We start from the raw sequence: 16741 nt of genomic DNA, 5'->3' as shown, positions 1-16741 counted from the left end.
CCCCAGGCCCCCCAAAATCCTCCCCAGGGCAAGGGGGACACCCCTCCCTTCCTCCCCAGCATCCAGCCCCTTCCTGAGGCTGGGCAGGATCCAGGGGGCTCTGCCATGGCCCGGGCTCCGCACCCACCGCAGCTGCTGGGGCCAGCCCGGGGGGGCTTCACCCCCCGGGCCCGCCCGGTTGGCTCCCGGTGCCGCCGCTGAGCGGCTCCTCCTCCTCCTCGCGCCGCTCCCGGTGCGCCCCGCAGGGCAGGGCCCGCAGGTGCAGCCGCGTCTCCTCGCGGCTCCGCCGCACGAACCGGCGCACGCAGAGCAGGACCAGGCCCAGCCACCCGCCCAGGGCCACCAGCGCCGCCACGTCCGGGGCCCGCGCTGTCCCCGCCGCCCTCCCCAGCGTCTCGTTGTGGCCGCTGGGCGCGAGCGGCACCGGCGGAGCCCCCCCGGGGCACCGGGAACCGGCCCGGGGTTGCTGGGGCAGCCCCAGCAGCAGCAGCAGCAGCAGCAGCAGCCCGGCCGCCCGCATGGCCCTGCAAGGAGCGGGAGGGAGGGGACACCGTGACCCCCCCGCGGTGCTGGTGACACGGTGCTGGTGACACGCAGGATCACAGCGGTGCCAGTGGGGGGGGCGGGTCACGGCTGTCCCTGAGTCACAGCACCCTCCCAGTGTCACACTCAGCCCCACCGGGACCCCTCAAACAGCGACTCCACTGGGCACACGCTGGTTTTTACTGGTGCTGGCAGCGCTTCCGTGCAGGGACATGACAGGAACGGGGTCAAACTCCCAGGAAATGGCGCCAAAACGCCTCCGGCTGGGCTGGCACCCATCCAGCACGGGGGGTGGGTGCTCTGAGACCCCCGGGAGGGGCTGCTGCCCCCCCAGCACAGCCGATCCTTTGGAGAATCCAGGATCCAAGCGGGAAAGCTCCCTGCACATCCCTGGGACCCCACACTGGGCCAGGGGCTCCCTTTTGGGGTGACCCCGCTGGGGAGGGGGCTCACGTGCTCTCTGTGCCCCCCCCGAGCTCCAGCGCCCTCCGGGCCATCTCCAGGGCTCCCTCCCGGGTCCGGTTGCCCCCGATGAAGCCGCTGGCATGGACGAAGACGCAGCCGGGGATTCCGGCCAGCTCAGACAGCGCCTCGTCCCGGAGCCCCCGCCAGGCCTCGGGCAGGGGGAGCCTGGGGGGGACACGGGGCTTGAGAGAGACCCCAGCCACACCGGGGGCGCGGTGGCAGGGCCAGGGGAGGGGTCTCACCGGCTCTGGAAGCTGTGGGGGGCTGTGGGGACGCTCTGCACCCGCCACTGCCCGCCCCGGTCCGGGAACAGCACGAGCAGCAGCGGCCGGGGCAGGGCCAGCTCCCGCTCCAGCTGGAACAGGTGCTCCTTCCAGGGACAGCCGCCCTGGGACAGCTCCAGGACCTGCCCGCTGGCGTCCACCTGCAGGGGGGACACGCTGGGGACCCGGGGGTGACCCCCGACACCACCCTGGGCTCCGTGCCCCTCCCCGAGCCCTCCTGCAGGGGCCGTGCAGGATATGGGGTGCAGAGGCCCCCCAGGAGGCTTCTACAGAAGAGATTTGACCTCCCCACGCCCCAGTTCTCCCCCAAAATCACAGATTCCCCCCAGCTGGCTCGGCCTTACCTCGAGGCGGCGCCGCACGGCCTCTTCCACCAGCGCCCGCGCCGGCAGCCAGGCCCGGTGGTAGAAATCCAGGCGCTGCAGGAACTCCGTGCCCACCAGCTCCATGGCCCTCCTGAACCCTGCCTGGGGACACGGGGGCCAGCGGTGTCCCCAAGCAGGGTGTCCCTGAGCACGATGTCCCCGAGCAGGCTGTCCCCAGGGCCTGTCCCTGAGCAGGCTGTCCCCAGGGGTGTCCCCACCTCGGTGTCCTGGTCGGGGTCATTCCAGCGGGGGTTCAGGTGCCCCACGCGGGCGCTCAGGGTGGTGCTCAGGGCGTAGCGCGGCTCCCCTGCCGCCGGCGCGATCCCGTTGTCCATGGCATCGATCTCCTCCACAAAGTTCTCGTACAGCTGGGGACAGCGAGGAGACAGAAACATGAGGAGCAGTGAGGGGACAGCAAGGGAGGACAGGAGGAACAGCAGAGCAAAGCCTGGCTGGAAGCACAACCCCCAGCAGCTGCCACAAACCGCTCCCCTTTCCCCACCGAGGACAAGCCCCGGGCAGAACCGTCACCCCGGCAGGGTGACAGACCCCCCTAGCACCGCTGTCACCTTGTCATAGAGCGCTGAGACCACGGGCCCGTCCTCGGGCTGCCCCAGGAGCCCCGCCAGGATCTGCGCCCCGAAGTGGCAATAGACGAGCCCAGCGCTGCTCAGCTTGGTGCTCCAGGGCTTGTCCGGCCGCAGGCTCCGCATGGACTCCGTGAAGGACCTGCGGGGCCACGCGGTCACCGCGGGCACCCCCGGCGGTGCCGCTGTCCCCGGCGGGGGTCTCACCTCTGGTGGTGGTCGTAGCGGTGCCGCCCCGGGTCGTACTCGCCCCCCACGTCCACCACCACATCGCAGCCGGCCAGGCGCTGCGGGTCCCGCGTCCGCACGATCTCCGCGTCCTGCAGGGGACACCGCGTGAGGGTCTCCAGGGCCACCGGGACCCCCGGGAGCGGCTCCGGGTGACGAGGGACAGCGGGGACGGACCCCGAGGAAGGACCGGGGACACAAGGGGGACCCCCAGGTGGGACCGGGGGCAGAAGAGCGGCCGCTGGGTGGGCTCAAGTGTCCCCCAGATGGGACCGAGAGAAGAGCGACCCGGAGAAAGAGCCCCGGACCCGGCACCGCACGGTGCCCCCGTCCCGTTCATGCCCCGAGCCGGGTGCGCTGCCGGTGCCGTACCCGGTAGCGGGGCAGGAGGCGCAGCAGGAAACACGCCAGCGCCTCGTCGCAGTGGAAGGTGCCGTCGTGGGTGCCGATGCGGGGGGCGGGCTCGGGGTGCGGCCGCTTGTGCCCGGTGCCTGTCCCGGTGCCGGTGGCGGCCATGACCACGAGCCGGGCAGCGCGCGCGGCACCGCGCATGGCAACGGGGAGGCCACGCCCCCACAGGGCCACGCCCCCTCATCGCAAGCACTTCCCGCCAATTTTGTCCCGCGCTTGCGCGGGATCAGCCCCGCCCCCAGCGAGTGCGCACGGCGCAGGGGGCGGGGCCAAAGAATCTGTTCGATGTGGCGAGCGCCCTCTGGCGGGCGGGACCGGGATCGAGGGACGAGGACACACGGGCACCTCCGGGGCTGACACACACGGGGTCCTGCACGGCCCCGGGGACCCAGGGATGGTCAGAGACACAGGGATGGATGGATGGATGGACGGACGGACGGACGGATGGACACACGAGCCTGGCGCTGAGTTGGTTTGCCCAAGCAGGAGTTTATTGGCCCGAGCCGGAGACTCTCCGGACACCGGGGACCCGCTGACCATTGCTCGTGGCCCGGGGAGGCTGTCATGGCTCTTCCCAGGGCTCTGGAGCCCCCCAGCTCCCAAAGCCCCTTTGCTCCGGGTGGGTACAAGGGCCTGGAGCCGCCTTCACAACATGGCAGAAGGAGGAGGCCAAGCTGGAATTGGGGTCCCTGTCCCATCCCAGCAGTCAACACCCCATCCCGCAGAGGAGTCCAGTTCCAAAGTGGGGGTGTCTCCTGGAGATGCCCCTGCTCCCCCCTTCCCAGGGAGTGCAAACAAAGCTCGTCCTGCTCTTCCCTTTGAGGGTCGAGGACATTTCCGCCCTCGGGGCTTTCTCGGCTGCCTCTGGCTCATCCCAGTTCATCTCCTGGCACTTGCCCTTCCATACATTCACAAAAAGAAGGGATTCGGGGCAGCCCGGCCCCAAAACACCCGCGGAGGGATGCACCACCAGCTGCGGGGACCAACCCCCGACCCCTGCCCGGGCTCAGCTCCTCCCGCACACCCAGCGCTGGTTCCCTGTCCCGCGGGGCTGCGGGGCCGCTCCTGCCGTGCGGGCGCTCAGGAGATCTCGTTGCCGAAGACCTCGAGCAGCAGCGGCGTGAGCTGCATGCTGTGCTCGGGCTGGAAGGACAGACAGCGGTACTGCCGCGAGTGCTCCTCGTTCAGGCTGCGCAGGTCCGCCAGCTTCTGGATCATCTTGGCGTAGAGCAGGCGGCCGCCGGGCGCGGCGTGCCGGGCGCGGATGTAGCTCTGCAGCACCTCCGAGAGCCGCTCCTGCAGCGCCTCCACCCGCAGCGGCTCCCGCACGCCCGGCCGGTCTGCGGGACGGGCAGCGCTCAGGGCAGCCCCCGCTGCTGGGGGGTGACAGGGGTCTGGGGGGATTCCCTGCCTTTTGGGGCTTTTTATGGTCTGGGATGATTCCCTTCCCTTTCACCCCTTTTTACGGTCTGGGGGGCTTCCTTCCCTTTCACCCCTTTTTAGGGCTTTGGGGGGATTCCCTGCCTTTTGTGGGTTTTTAGGGTTTGGGGTAGGTCTGTCCCTACCTGGGGACAGGATGCAGATGGCCATGAGCAGCACGTGCTCCTCCTCGTGCAGGTTCAGCTTCTTCAGCCCCACCTGGAACTTCACCAGCGGCTCCAGCAGGTCCATGCTGTGCCCGGCTGCGGAGAGAATGGGGCCTCAGGGGGGCTCTGGAAAAGGTTCTTTTCCTCTGGAAGGGGATCTTTCCCTTTGGATGGGGATTTTTTCAGACACATGGGGGTAGCACTGGGGCCATTGAGGAGGTGGCACTGGAGACACTGAGGTGGCACTGCAGACCTTGAAGCACCACTTGTCACCCCCAGAATTTGGAGCAGGACTCACCCCCATTCTCAACCAGGTGCAGAGAAGGGCCAGCAGGAGGAAAGTCAGGGAATTCCAGGATTTGGGGCTGGGGCTCCCTTACCTTGGGTGACGTCGCTGACCTTGTACTTGAAGTCGCTGCTGCCGCAGGTCCAGGACATGTCCTCGAGGGTGAAGGACTCGTTGGAGCGCAGCATGATCACCTCCATGGCGCTGCACTTGAGCAGCACGATCTGGTCCTCCACAGACAGATCCCTGCAGGAGGATTTGCCCTCTGGGTGGGGGTCGGGGTGCTCAGGGGACACAGGGGACACGGGACAGGGCCAGGAGGAGCTGCCACCCCCAGGGTGCTCACCAGGCCCTCAGCTGAGGCTCCCTCCCCAGGAATTCCCATTCCAAGGTTTTTTTCACGTGCATTTTGGTCCCAAATCATGGAATGAACAGAGCCTGAGGTGCCTTCCCAGGAATTCCCATTCCAGGGGTTATTTAAGGTGCATTTTTGTCCCAAATCTTAGAATGAACAGAGCCTGAGGCCCCTCCTGGGCCCCTTGGGTGCTGCAGGAGCTCTGGGTGGAATCTGTGTGTGTTTTCCAGGGTATTGGAAAAAGGGGAGAACCCCGGGGAGGGGGAGAGACCGAGAGCAGAGCTGGGAAGGGAACAGGGCTGAGGAATGGCTGGGAGGGGCAGCACGGGATTCCCAGGAGCAGGACATACCAGATTTGGGATCCGCAGCCTCACCTGAATCCCGGGATCATCTTGGCAAAGCCGATCACCTTCTGGATGCTGTAGCTGACCAAGTCAGCCAGGTGTGGGAGCATGGAGAGCTGGGAGAACTCCAGGTTCACCGAGGAGCTCTCGTCCTGCTCCTCCTGCAGCGCCAGGCTGGGGAACGGCGGCGGCTCCGTGGGGTCTGCGGGGGGAAATGCTCTGAGCACCCCAGTGAGCCCCCAGAGCTGAACAGAGGCTCTGGAACCCCAAATCTGGGTCAAGGGGCTGCATTTCTGCCCCCCTGACCCCTGGAGGGGTGAAGGGAGGGAATCTGGGGGCTTTTGAGGCCAGGTTCTCCACAGGGTGTTGGGATTCAGGGCTGGTTTGGGATCCCAGTCGGGGAATGTGGGATGAGGAGGAAGAGGAGGAAGAGGAGCAGGGCAGACCCTTGTGCTGGGGTTGATTTGGGCTCTGGCACAGCCCATCCCCTCCCCTGGAATTTGGGGTGGTTTAAGGCGTCACCTCCAGCCCAAGGTGGGTCCTGGGGTCCCTCCCTGGCTGCCAATCCCAGTTTGGGGCCAGGAGGAGCTGGGGCACACCTGGGAATGTGCTGAAGGCCTCGCAGCTGAAGAGATCCGAGGAATCCTCCGAGGACAGGTCCTGGGTGAGTAGGGACGAGGATTTTGTGGCCCCTCTGCTGCTGGGGTGGCTCCTCACAGGGGGCTGGGGGAGAAAACAGAGAAAACTCCTTGAGGAACGGGGCTGGCAGAGGGGTCTGTGGATTTTGCAGGGGGAATTTGAAGGATGAAAGATATTTTTTGGGTCATTACCCGAAATTTGGTGAAGTCAGCGTAGGTGGGGTCGTAGGTTTTGCGATGCGCCTCGAGCAGGATGTCGATGACTTTCTGCTGCTCCTCTGAGAGTTTGGGTTTGAGGCTTTCCCTCAGGGCTTCCTCCTCCTTCCTCTTCAGGATCATCTCCCTCTTCCTCTGCACCTCCTCGTCCGTAAGGATGACTGGGAGAGGAAAAGGGGTGGAATCAGGGATTGGAACGACCCCTGGATGCCACAGCCAGCCCTTGGAAAATCCCTTTGTGCCCCTCCAACAGCTTGGCCCCAGTTTCCTGCTGTGCCCAGGAGGTTTTGGTGCTTTCAGGGGAGGCTCTGGGGGCACCGAGGCAATGCCAGCTGTGCCCCGTGCCCGCTCTGCTCCCTCCCTGTTTGCTCAGCCCTCTCAAATCCCGAAACCCTCGGCTCCCAGCTGCCGCCAGGGGTGTCCAGCGCTGCTTCAGGGCAGATTTAATCTGATTTTTAAGGTCAAGGCACTCAGGGCTGGGGATTTATGGCTTTTATTGGGGTGGCAGCACTCAGCAGCGGCCAAAGGTTGGGCTCCACGCAAGGCTGGGCCTGTTTGCTCAGGGAAAAGGAGCAGCTGAGGGCAATTTGGGCTCAAATCTTCACTTTTTTATCAACCACTGCAAGCCCTGAGCAGCCTCAGAGGGGCTGTAAAGGACAAAGGCAGCGGGGAGCTGCAGGAACCTCTGGGGTCACAGCAGAGCCCCCTCAAAGCTCTGTTTTGGAGGAGGAGGAAAGGAAAAAGGAGTTCCCTTTCCTCAGTCCTTTCTGCAGGGACACTCCAGGGGCTGTTTCCGAGTTTTCTGGTGTAGGAACCCCGTGCTGGGAGGGTCAAGGTGGAATTTGGGGCGAGAGGTCAGCGGGAGGAGCTCGAGGCAAGGAGGCCTCGGCCTCGCCTGCTCCTTTGGCCAAGGGCGATTTTCCATTCTCCATTTTCCATTCCCCAGCCTTGCACAACCTAACAGGGGCCTGGGACACCTCAGGAGGGGCCGAAAGGTCACTCCCACCTCCACCATCAGGGAGGAAAATGAGGATTTTGCCATTTCCCCTTGCCAGTTTTTATCACAAAAAGCATCAGATCCACAGGGGCCTGCTCGGGGTCACCCACCCTGGCGCTGCACAAAGAGCAGGAGCTGTTAAAAATCCCATTTTTAGGGATTATTAGGGAAGGACCCAAGGGAGCCTCAACATCCCTGAGGGACAGACACCCCTTCCTCAGCTGCAGGCAGCTGGAAGAAGGCAGGGAAGGGGTAATTCCCTGAAAGTGGGAAAGGCCGGGTTTCCCAGGCCATCGTGTGAGGAGGGGACAGGCCCTGGCTGAGAATTCCCAAATCCCAAGGCCTGGAGGGGTTTTCTCTGCCCTGCTTGTCCCCAGACAGGCAGAAAACCACAAATATTTGCCCAAGCTGGGGGCTGGAAATGCCACGTGGTGACCTGGGCCTGGCACGGGGCTGGGAGAGTTGGGGTCACCAAACCCCTCAGCTGGCCAGACCCAGCTCCTCCTGCCCCAAACTGGGACAAACCCCAAATTCCAGAGGTGGGGAAGAGTCCAAATTATCCCCAGCTCGAGGGTCCGCCCTGCTCCTCTTCCTCTTCTTCCTCCCTACCCCACATTCCCAGCCCTGAATTCCAACACCCTGTGGAAAACAAGGCCTCAAAACCTTCCCGATTCCCTTCTTCCACCTAAAAATAACCCCAACCCTTCGTCCTCCCTCATTTTTCCAGCGGCAAAGTCCATTTTTAGCTATTTTTAGCCTGTCTGGGTCAGTTTTGGTTAATGCAGGCAGGATTTGCTAACGGGGCTGTTTACACGTTAACTCCTGTGTGGAAAACATGGAGAAAACCTGGAGAAAACCCCCTGGAATTGCTGCCCAGCAACTTTCTAGCCCTTCCTGGGTAATTAATTAGCTGCTGGTACAAATGAAAGCACTTCCTTCATTAGGGGCTCCTCAAAAAACAGGGACAACTCCCCAGAATCTGGGGACAGCCAGGGTGGGATGTGGCCTTTTCCTCCCTCATCAACCTGCCAATCCCAAAGAATAAAATCCAGGGATTCCCATCAGGATCATTGAAAATGTAAGCATTTTTTCCCTCACAAACACTCCAAATTCTGATTTTCTGGAGGCCCTGGGATGACATCAGGCTCTGTTTGCACCCTGTTTAGCACATCAGGGAAAGGGCCCTGCTTCCATAGCCCAAATTTCCAGCTCCATGGACACCCTGGCCACAATCTCCCAGCAAAAAATGTTAGGTTGGAGCTCTCCAGGAGCACCCAGCTTCTCCCCAGCACCTCAAACACGCTTTATTTTTAAAAGCCACTTATCTCTAAATACACCCGGAGAAAACAAACATTTGGGCCACATTTGTGTGTTTGGACTGGGCTTAAAAACCACTTTAATTCCCTCTGCTGTTGACTTAAGTCCCTGCTTTGTCCCACATGGAAAAAAGGATCAGAAAAAAAAAATCCCAGAGGGAGAAGAGGAAAGCCCAACCTGGCTCCATTGGGATGGGGAAGCTCATCCAGTTCTCCCTGTGGAGCATGGAAAATGCTGGAAAAGAAACTTTTCAGAGCCATTGGGAGCCATGGAGCTGATTTTCCTCAAAGAAAACCCCAGGAGAATCCATGAGGACACAACTCCGGGATGGGAAGGAATCATTAAACCAGCTCCTCTCAATCATTACCCGCTGCTTCCCCTGCCCTTTGCATCCCTGGGAGGTTCCCAGCGGCAGCCCTGGCGCCCGGGAGGTGGCAGAGGCACAGCCAGGGCCCCATGAGCATTCCCTGGGCTGGACACTCACACACGCAGCCCTTGCACACTCGCAGCCCTTGCACACTCACACTCCTTCATCATGCCGATGTCCAGGCAGCGTTTCAGCCGGCAGGCCTGGCAGTGCCGCCGGTTGTCCTTGGTGATGTGGCACTCCCCGCTGAAGGGACAGGTGAACATGGCCTTCCTCTTCATGCTCCTCCTGGAAAAGGGACAAAACCCCTTTTTGGGCTCCATTCCTGCTGGTTTGGCTGATGCTCCAAACATCAGCTGGGTTGGGAGCTTCAGACACTGCTGGAAAAGGAAAATTTCCCCCAGGGAAACACCCAAGGGTTTATCCCAAAATGGTTTGGGGGAAATGACCATAAACCCAGCTTGATCCCCTTCCACTAAACCAGGCTGCTCTAAGCCCAGTCCAGCATGTAAGTTTAAGAAGGTTTTGGGTTTAAACAGGGATTTTTAAGGCCGGGAGGGTGGAAGGATTGCAGGATTGGAGAGAAACTCCCCCGGCAGCAAAATAAACCCGAGCTGGGGCTGTGTGGTTTAAACCCAGCCGCCCTAAGCCCGGCTTTGCTGGCAGAACTGGCCCGAGCACATTTTGGGTGTGCAGGGAGAGGAATTCTCGCTGCAGGACACAGAGAAAGGAGCCTGAAAATGACAACCCTGAGCTGCAGGGAAACCACAGCGGAATGGGAACGTGGAGCCATCAGGACAAAGGGTCAGAGCCAAAATAACCCAGGGAAAAGGGTCAGAGCCTGCCAGCACAACGGGGCAGAGCCAAAGCCTTCCAAGGAATAACAGCCAGAGCCAGAATTTCCAAGGAAAAAGGGTCAGAACCTTCCAGGACAAAAGGTCAGAGCCAAAATCTTCCTGGGGTAAAGGGTCTGAGCCAAAATACCCCAAGGACAAAGGGTCAAGGGCAGAAACTTCCAAGGAAAAATGATCAGAATCTTCCCAGCACAGAGGGTCAGAGCCAGAGTTTCCCGGGAAAAAGGTGGTAGATAGGATATTGGGAAGAAATTCCTCCCTGTGAGGCCCTGGAATAGAATTCCCAGAAAAGCTGCGGCTGCCCCATCCCTGCAAGTGCCCAAGGCCAATACTCAGATTAAAAAAATGGGTAAAAAATATTAAATAGGGGTAAAATATGTCAAATATGGGCTAAAATATCAAATATGGGTAACAAAATAAATTATTTAGTAAAATATAAAGTAAAATATTTTAAAATGGGTAAAAGAATCAAATCTGGGTAAAAATCTTCAAGATTCCTTTGGGCTGCAGCCCCAGGAATTAAAAGCTGCTCTTAGAAAGGGAGAGGTAAACAAAGTGGCTGCACTCTGCCTTTTCCTGACAGGAATTTGGGATTTTTGGGAATTCATCCCAGAAAAATGGATGGCAGGGCCCTGTTTCCCCCCATTCCTCCAAAACCTTTGGAATTTTGCTGCTCCCAGTGGGGAAACACAATCCCAGGGCTTGGAATTCAGCCCTGGACACCCCAAAATTCCAAATCTTGGTGCACAAAAAGCTTATTTTTTTCCACAAAACCCCAAGAAAAGGCCGAGAATGCACAAACAACGAGGCCTTGGAGCAGGGAAAAACATTCCCAGGGCTCGGGGCAGGCCAAAATTCCAGGTTTGGAATGAAAATTGCAGCTTGGGTGGTTCCAGAGGCTCCCAGGGTGACACCGGAGCCGGGCTGGGCTGGAATTCCATGAAAACCTTCCTGAGCCACCCATTCCCAGGCGGATTTGGGATCCCAGGGGCTAAAAATAGAGAATTCCAAGCCTCATTCCTGGCCCGGAGTGAGGGATTCGTGCTCGGAGGTGGGGAGGTCTCCAGGGGGGAGTGGAGATGGGGGCAGAATTCCCAGGGTGACCCAGAATTCCCAAGGGGGACAGCAGAATTCCCTGGAAATACTGGATTTTGGGAAGTTTTCTGAGATTTTAGGGCTGGGGATAAATCCCAATTTGTGACCCCAGGGGAGTTTTCCCACACTCCCCCCTTCTCCTAAAGCACTGCAAGGCTCCTAGATCCACGAAAAACCCTGGAAAAAAGGGGAAAAGCCCATCCCACAAAAGAAATCAACGATTTTCCCTCCTTTTACACCATGGGAACGCAGCACCACCGGGAATTCCGGGCCTGTTTCAGCACCCTGTTGGTTTCCCATTGGGACTCACAGGGTTTTTTGGGATGGGGGGGTGCAAAGTTCCCAGATCCACGAAAAACCCTGGAAAAAAGGGGAAAAGCCCATCCCACAAAAGAAATCAACGATTTTCCCCCCCTCTACACCATGGGAACACGGTACCACCTGGAACTCCAGCACCCCATTGGTTTCCCCTTGGGATCCCCGGGTGTTTTTTGGGATGGGGCACTCCCCGAGGCCCAGGCGCACCTGAAGAAGCCCTTGCAGCCCTCGCAGGTCATGGCGTTGAAGTGGAAGCCGGTGGCTCTGTCCCCGCAGACCCCGCAGACCCGGGGCGCGCCGCGCTCGCTCTCCCCGGCGGCATCGGCCCCCGAGGTGCTGCAGGCGCCCGGCTCCATGGCTGGCAGGGGGGAATGGGATTTGTCATGGATTTGCTTTTAATCCCGCCTGATCTGGGGCAAAGCCGGGGGTTTTGTCCTAAAATCATCCCTAAAATTCACCTTGGATTCCCCCCTGATTTGGGCAAGGAATTTTTATTCCCCATTGGCTCTGGGCATTAAAACCACCCAAAACAATTCTGATAGATTTTTGGGATTCTGGAATGCTGGGAAAGCTCTGAGATTGAGAGAGGCTCACTTAAAAATACCTGGTGCCACTGGAATGTTTTCCTTCAAAAAAGGAGAAAAAAAAGTGGTTTTTTTTCCCATTCCAAGCCCGCCCATTCCCAAATTCCAGCTGTGTCTTTAAATCCATTAAATCCCATTAAACTCCCAATTAAATTATTCCCTCTGCTTTGGGGCTGTTTTCCGGGCATTCCTGAGGAGGATTTTGGGCCAAGATCTGGATTTTGGGGAATTCCCTGGGACAGCATTCCCAGCTCTCCTCTGCCACCATTCCCAACCAAAGCCTCGATTTTCACCTTCATTCCTTTAATTCCTTTGGAATTTTGTTTTCATTTGGGCCTTGGGGTTGGGGCTGGGCTGGGGATCCCCAAAGAATTCCCAAAACCCCACAGGAGCCCCTGCCCTGGGACATTCCAGATGAATAAAAATCCATGGAAAGCTGGGAGAGGGAAGGGGTGAAAGTTTCCCAACGGAATCAGAGCAAAGAGCAGGGACAGATCCAACACCCTGAGAATTCCAGCTGGGAAAAACGAGCCTGGCAACTCCCAGCCCTGGCACAGGAGGGAACGCTGGGGTGAGGAATTTGGGATCCACAGATCCTGGTTTTCTCTCCATATTCCCATAAAAAATTGGGAATATTCCAGGTTAACCCCTTGGATTGCCGTTCCCTGGGCTCCAAACACATCCCACTGCTCCTTCTAAATGGGAAAATCCAACTGAGCCCAGCTTTTCCCAGGATTTTACCCCAAAAAAAGATCCCTCCAGCACCACTGTGGTCATTCCATGGAGAAGCTTTCCCCCTTTTCTGAGGAAAAACTAAAAAAAATCCAGGAATGGGAATTTTCCCCACAGAATCTTCCCTTGTGTCTCCTGATCCCTTCCTGGATTCCCTCCTCCGGCCCCAAATCCTTCCCCTTGCTCCTTTATTTCCTAATCCCTAATTCCAGGCTGTCCAATTCCTTCCTCTCATATCCCAGACAAAATCCAGGGAAGGCCGACAGGCAGAAGCTGCCCCTGCTTGTGGGAAATTCCAGAACTCCTCCGGAGCTTCTCCCTGGATTTCGAAATATTCCCAAACAGGTTTTTGCTCCGTCACCCTCCTGAGAGAGAAAGCCACCCCGGGAAAACACAATTCACAGGAATTTTCAACATGGATTTTTATTTTTTTACCCTTTCCAGCCTCCCTTGGGGCTTTTTTTTTTTGCCCCAGAGGGAGCAAAATTCCAGCAAAATTCCAGCACAATGCTCCTGAAATCTGCCCTGAAAACAGGGATTGGGGAGAGGAGCTGGAATTTGGGGAATTTCAACCTTAATTCCTGGGACTGGAGCAAGGATCATCTGAAGCTGCTGGGACAGCATCCCTGGGAAGGTTTAGGGTGGATTTCAGGGAAAATTCCTCATCCAGAGGGTGGAAAAGCTTCCCAGGGAATGGTCAGGGCCCTGAGGCTGCTGCAGCTCAAGGAGTTTGTGCAGAATCCTCATGGATATTTGGGATTTTCGTGTCCAGTGTAGGGCCAGGGGTTGGAGTGGAGGATCCCAATTTGGGATTTTCCAGGATTCCAAGGAAGAGCCTGGAGTCCATGGCCTTGGGATCCCACGTGGGGTCGGGGCCTCTCCAGGAATGAAACAGCCCCAAAATCCCAATTTCTGTGCCCTGTCCCAGGCAGTGTACCCAGGGCCACCGTGGGCAGCAGCAGGACAGAAATCCAGGTTTTTCCCATGGAATTCTTAGAGGGTCCCGGCCCTTCAGGAAGGGATTGTAGAGCACAGGACTCCCTCAGGCATAGGACACCAGGAGGAAATGGGAAAAGACCCCATAATTCCAGCAAAACTGTGCTGGGAAGGGCTCTCCCTATGGAAAAATTCCCAAAGGAGAGGTGGAAGGGCAGCGCCAGCCCCATACTGAGGAGTAAAATCCTCGTTTTGTGCTGGAAACAGCCCCAGAAGAGCCCTGGGAAGGTGTGGAGCCACACAGGTGATTCCCAGCTGTGGCAATTCCCAGGAAATCTGGGGTTTGCTGTCCCCTCCCAGGTGAGCCCAGGGCCAGGGGACATGTCCTGAACATAGAGCTGGGCCCTGTCAGGCTCTGGAGCCGGGGATTTACGGGGATGGGAGGGATATCTGGGAGCAGGAATGGATTTTAGGGAGCTCCCTGGGGCAGCAAAGAGCCCAAATCCCTGTCCAGCCCCTTCCCGGGATGGGTCTGGAGGAAAAGGGAATTCTCATTCCCCAGGAGCTCAACCTGCCCGAGGGAGGAGGAGGAGGAGGAGGGGGATGATGCAGCAGCCGGAGCTGTTGCCGCCTGGAATTGGGAAATTGGAGCAGCAGCCACGCCTGGGGCACGGAGAAGGTGGGAAACCCCTCAGGAAACGGCTCAAACTTTTCCAGAGAAAAATAAGGGAGGCTTCGTGTGCCAGAAATCCCCTTTTCCACCCGGGGGGAAGCAGGAACAGGATGAGGAACAGCTCCAGGCAAGGAGAATCCCTGCCCAGGAGAGCCTGGAGCAGCTCCTGGGGTTCCTGGGAAGGAGGAAACGCCTTTGGGTGCCCAGATAAAAATCCAGGTGTTGTTTTCCACCCTTTTCCGTTTATTAGCGGGAAAAAGGGCGAGGGTTGAGCTGATAAGGGCCGAGATAAGAGAAATGGGCCCAAGGAGGAGCTGAGTCAGCAGAGGCTGGAGGTGAGGGGGTGGCACCGGGGACATCCTGGCACTGCTGCCCCTGGCACGTTCTTGTTCCATTCACACCTCAGTTTAATCCGAATTTCCCTGGATTTTTGCTCCCCTTGCTTCCCTCAAAATTTCCCTGGATTTTTTGCTCCTCTCACCATCATCTCCCTGAATTTATTTTATTTTTAATTCCCAGAACCATTTCCATTCCCATTCCTCTCCTTTTTGGGCTCCTATTTCCATCCTAGCCCACCTCCAACTGGGATTTTCCCTCTCTCAATCCCTGACAATTCCAGAATTTCCCCTCAGGGAGCTCAGGCCAGGCTGGCTTTGCTTTGGCTCGGCCACAAGAAGTTAAAAATTATTCTCTGGAGCAGGATTAGCCATTAAATGGGGAAAAAATACCTGGATTTTCCATTTATTCCTCCTTAAACACAGCAGGATTCAGGGAAACAAACCCCAGGCGTGTTTTTACCTGGGAAAAAACTGATTTTTGGGATTTTTGTTATTGCTACGACATCTCAGTCCTGAGTCTGGTCACGCCCTGCAGATCTGGGGCAGACATCTCCTATCATCCTCATCATCATCTGCATCATCATATCCCAGATTTTCCTTGCTCCAGGACTCCAGAGGGAACCCAATCTCACCCTGGAAATTTTTCCCCTTTATTTCACCCCATTTCCACCAGGTCCAGCCCAACATCGGGGCTTTTTAAACTTTATTTAACTTTATTTACACGATTTTTACTCCCCTTGGTTTCCCCATATTTCCCTAGATTTCTCTCCATTTGCCCTTGGGTTTAATCTTAATTTCCCTGGACTTTTCTCCCCTTACTGCCCAATTTCCCTGGATTTAATCTTAATGTCCTGGGATTCCTGCTACCCTTGATTTCCCCATCACTTCCCTGGATTTTTCCTCTCTCTTCCCTGGATTTAAACCCCAATTTCCCGGGATTTTCGCTCCATTCACACCTTGCTTTCCCCATCACCTCCCTGGATTTTTGCTCTCCTTGGTTTCCCTGGATTTTTCCCGGGTTTAGCCGCAATTTAAACCGCAATTTCCCGGGATTTTCGTGTCCCGCCGCAGCCGCGGCTCCTTCCCCAGCCGGAGGAAGATGAGTCACGGGCGGCTCCGGGGGAGGAGGAGGAGACGCCGCAAAAACGTCGCTTCTCCCGAAAACCTCTTTCCGAGTAAAAACACCCAACTTTTCTCAAAGCTCCAGCCTTGAAAAGGAGAGGAAGGAGCGGCTCAGCCGCCTCTGCCTACCCCAAAACGCCCCAAAAACCCTTTTGGGATGCCCAGGGGAGGATCCCTCAATTCCTGGTGCATAAAAATCCCCCCGTACCTTGATTTTCCTGCGGCTGGCACGGCTCGGGATCCTCCAAAATATGGGAAGGCGCTGGGGAATCAAAAATAAAGTGATTAATGCCGTGTCGGGGGGCTCAGCCCCCCCAAACCCCCCCAAAAAATACCGAATTGGGACCTCGAACGCGGGTTTAAATGGGGTGCTTAATCATGAGAGCAGCCAGAAACCCCAAAATCAACATTACAGGAAACGCTAAAATCACCTTACAGGAAACCCTAAATTCACATTAACACCCCACGGCACCCCGGAATTTCCCGATTTCGAGGGCCCCCCAAAAAGGGGGCGCCCCAGAGGGGGGCAGGACAGCGGTGCCTTTTCGGGATGTGGGGACCCCCCAGAACGCCCTAGAACTCCCGGATTTCTGGGGGTGTTCGGGGCTGAGCCCCCCAAAACCAGGAGCCACCCCCAGGACGGGACGGGGACACCCCAACCCCAAGGGGGATCCGAATTTTAGCAGGTAAAGCCCCAAGACCCCCCGGTTTAGGGGCTCACGAGGAGTCGGGGGGGCGCAGGGGACCCCCGACCCCTCCCAGGGCACCGGGGGGGTCAGACACACACGGGAACCCCAAACCAGCACCGGAACCCCAAACCAGGAAGCACCGGGGAGCCCCAGCGCCCGGCCCGTGTCGCTGCTGCCGCCGGGGACAGCCCGGGCGCCGGGACCCATCCCGCCACCCCCGGGGCGCCCGCACCGCCCCCGGAGCCCCGGACACCCCCCCGGTTCGCCCGCAGCGGCCACCCCCGTGTCCCGGGGAGCACCGGAGGCACGGCGGGCGCAAGGAAGGGCTGGGCTTGGCCGGGTCCGGTGTCCCCTGTCCGGGACCTGAGCCCCGGTGTCCCCTGTCCACTGCCCGCGACCTGAACCCCACTG

At 58.5% G+C, this 16741-nt stretch overlaps 2 protein-coding genes across 2 annotated transcripts; both read right to left on the bottom strand.

Moving 5' to 3' along the window:
• Positions 1 to 700: 700 nt before the first annotated feature.
• MYG1 (MYG1 exonuclease) lies at positions 701 to 3039 on the bottom strand. The gene is made up of 7 exons (XM_066567702.1): positions 2845 to 3039; positions 2452 to 2564; positions 2227 to 2386; positions 1876 to 2025; positions 1637 to 1759; positions 1251 to 1432; positions 701 to 1173 (listed from the first exon to the last, which is right to left on the bottom strand). The coding sequence occupies exons 1-7, from the start codon at positions 3022 to 3024 to the stop codon at positions 993 to 995; spliced, it is 1089 nt and encodes a 362-aa protein (XP_066423799.1). The 5' UTR covers positions 3025 to 3039; the 3' UTR covers positions 701 to 992.
• A 924-nt stretch (positions 3040 to 3963) lies between these two features.
• Positions 3964 to 15898, bottom strand: VDR (vitamin D receptor). The gene is made up of 9 exons (XM_066567724.1): positions 15850 to 15898; positions 11464 to 11614; positions 9147 to 9277; positions 6285 to 6469; positions 6054 to 6177; positions 5485 to 5656; positions 4850 to 5001; positions 4449 to 4565; positions 3964 to 4223 (listed from the first exon to the last, which is right to left on the bottom strand). The coding sequence occupies exons 2-9, from the start codon at positions 11610 to 11612 to the stop codon at positions 3964 to 3966; spliced, it is 1290 nt and encodes a 429-aa protein (XP_066423821.1). The 5' UTR covers positions 11613 to 11614; positions 15850 to 15898.
• Positions 15899 to 16741: the final 843 nt, after the last annotated feature.

Source organism: Molothrus aeneus, chromosome 30, assembly GCF_037042795.1.
Source record: "Molothrus aeneus isolate 106 chromosome 30, BPBGC_Maene_1.0, whole genome shotgun sequence".
NCBI classification, from domain to species: Eukaryota; Metazoa; Chordata; class Aves; order Passeriformes; family Icteridae; genus Molothrus; species Molothrus aeneus.
The sequence above is the reverse complement of the archived record's forward strand: the minus strand, read 5'-3'. Positions and strand labels throughout refer to the sequence as shown.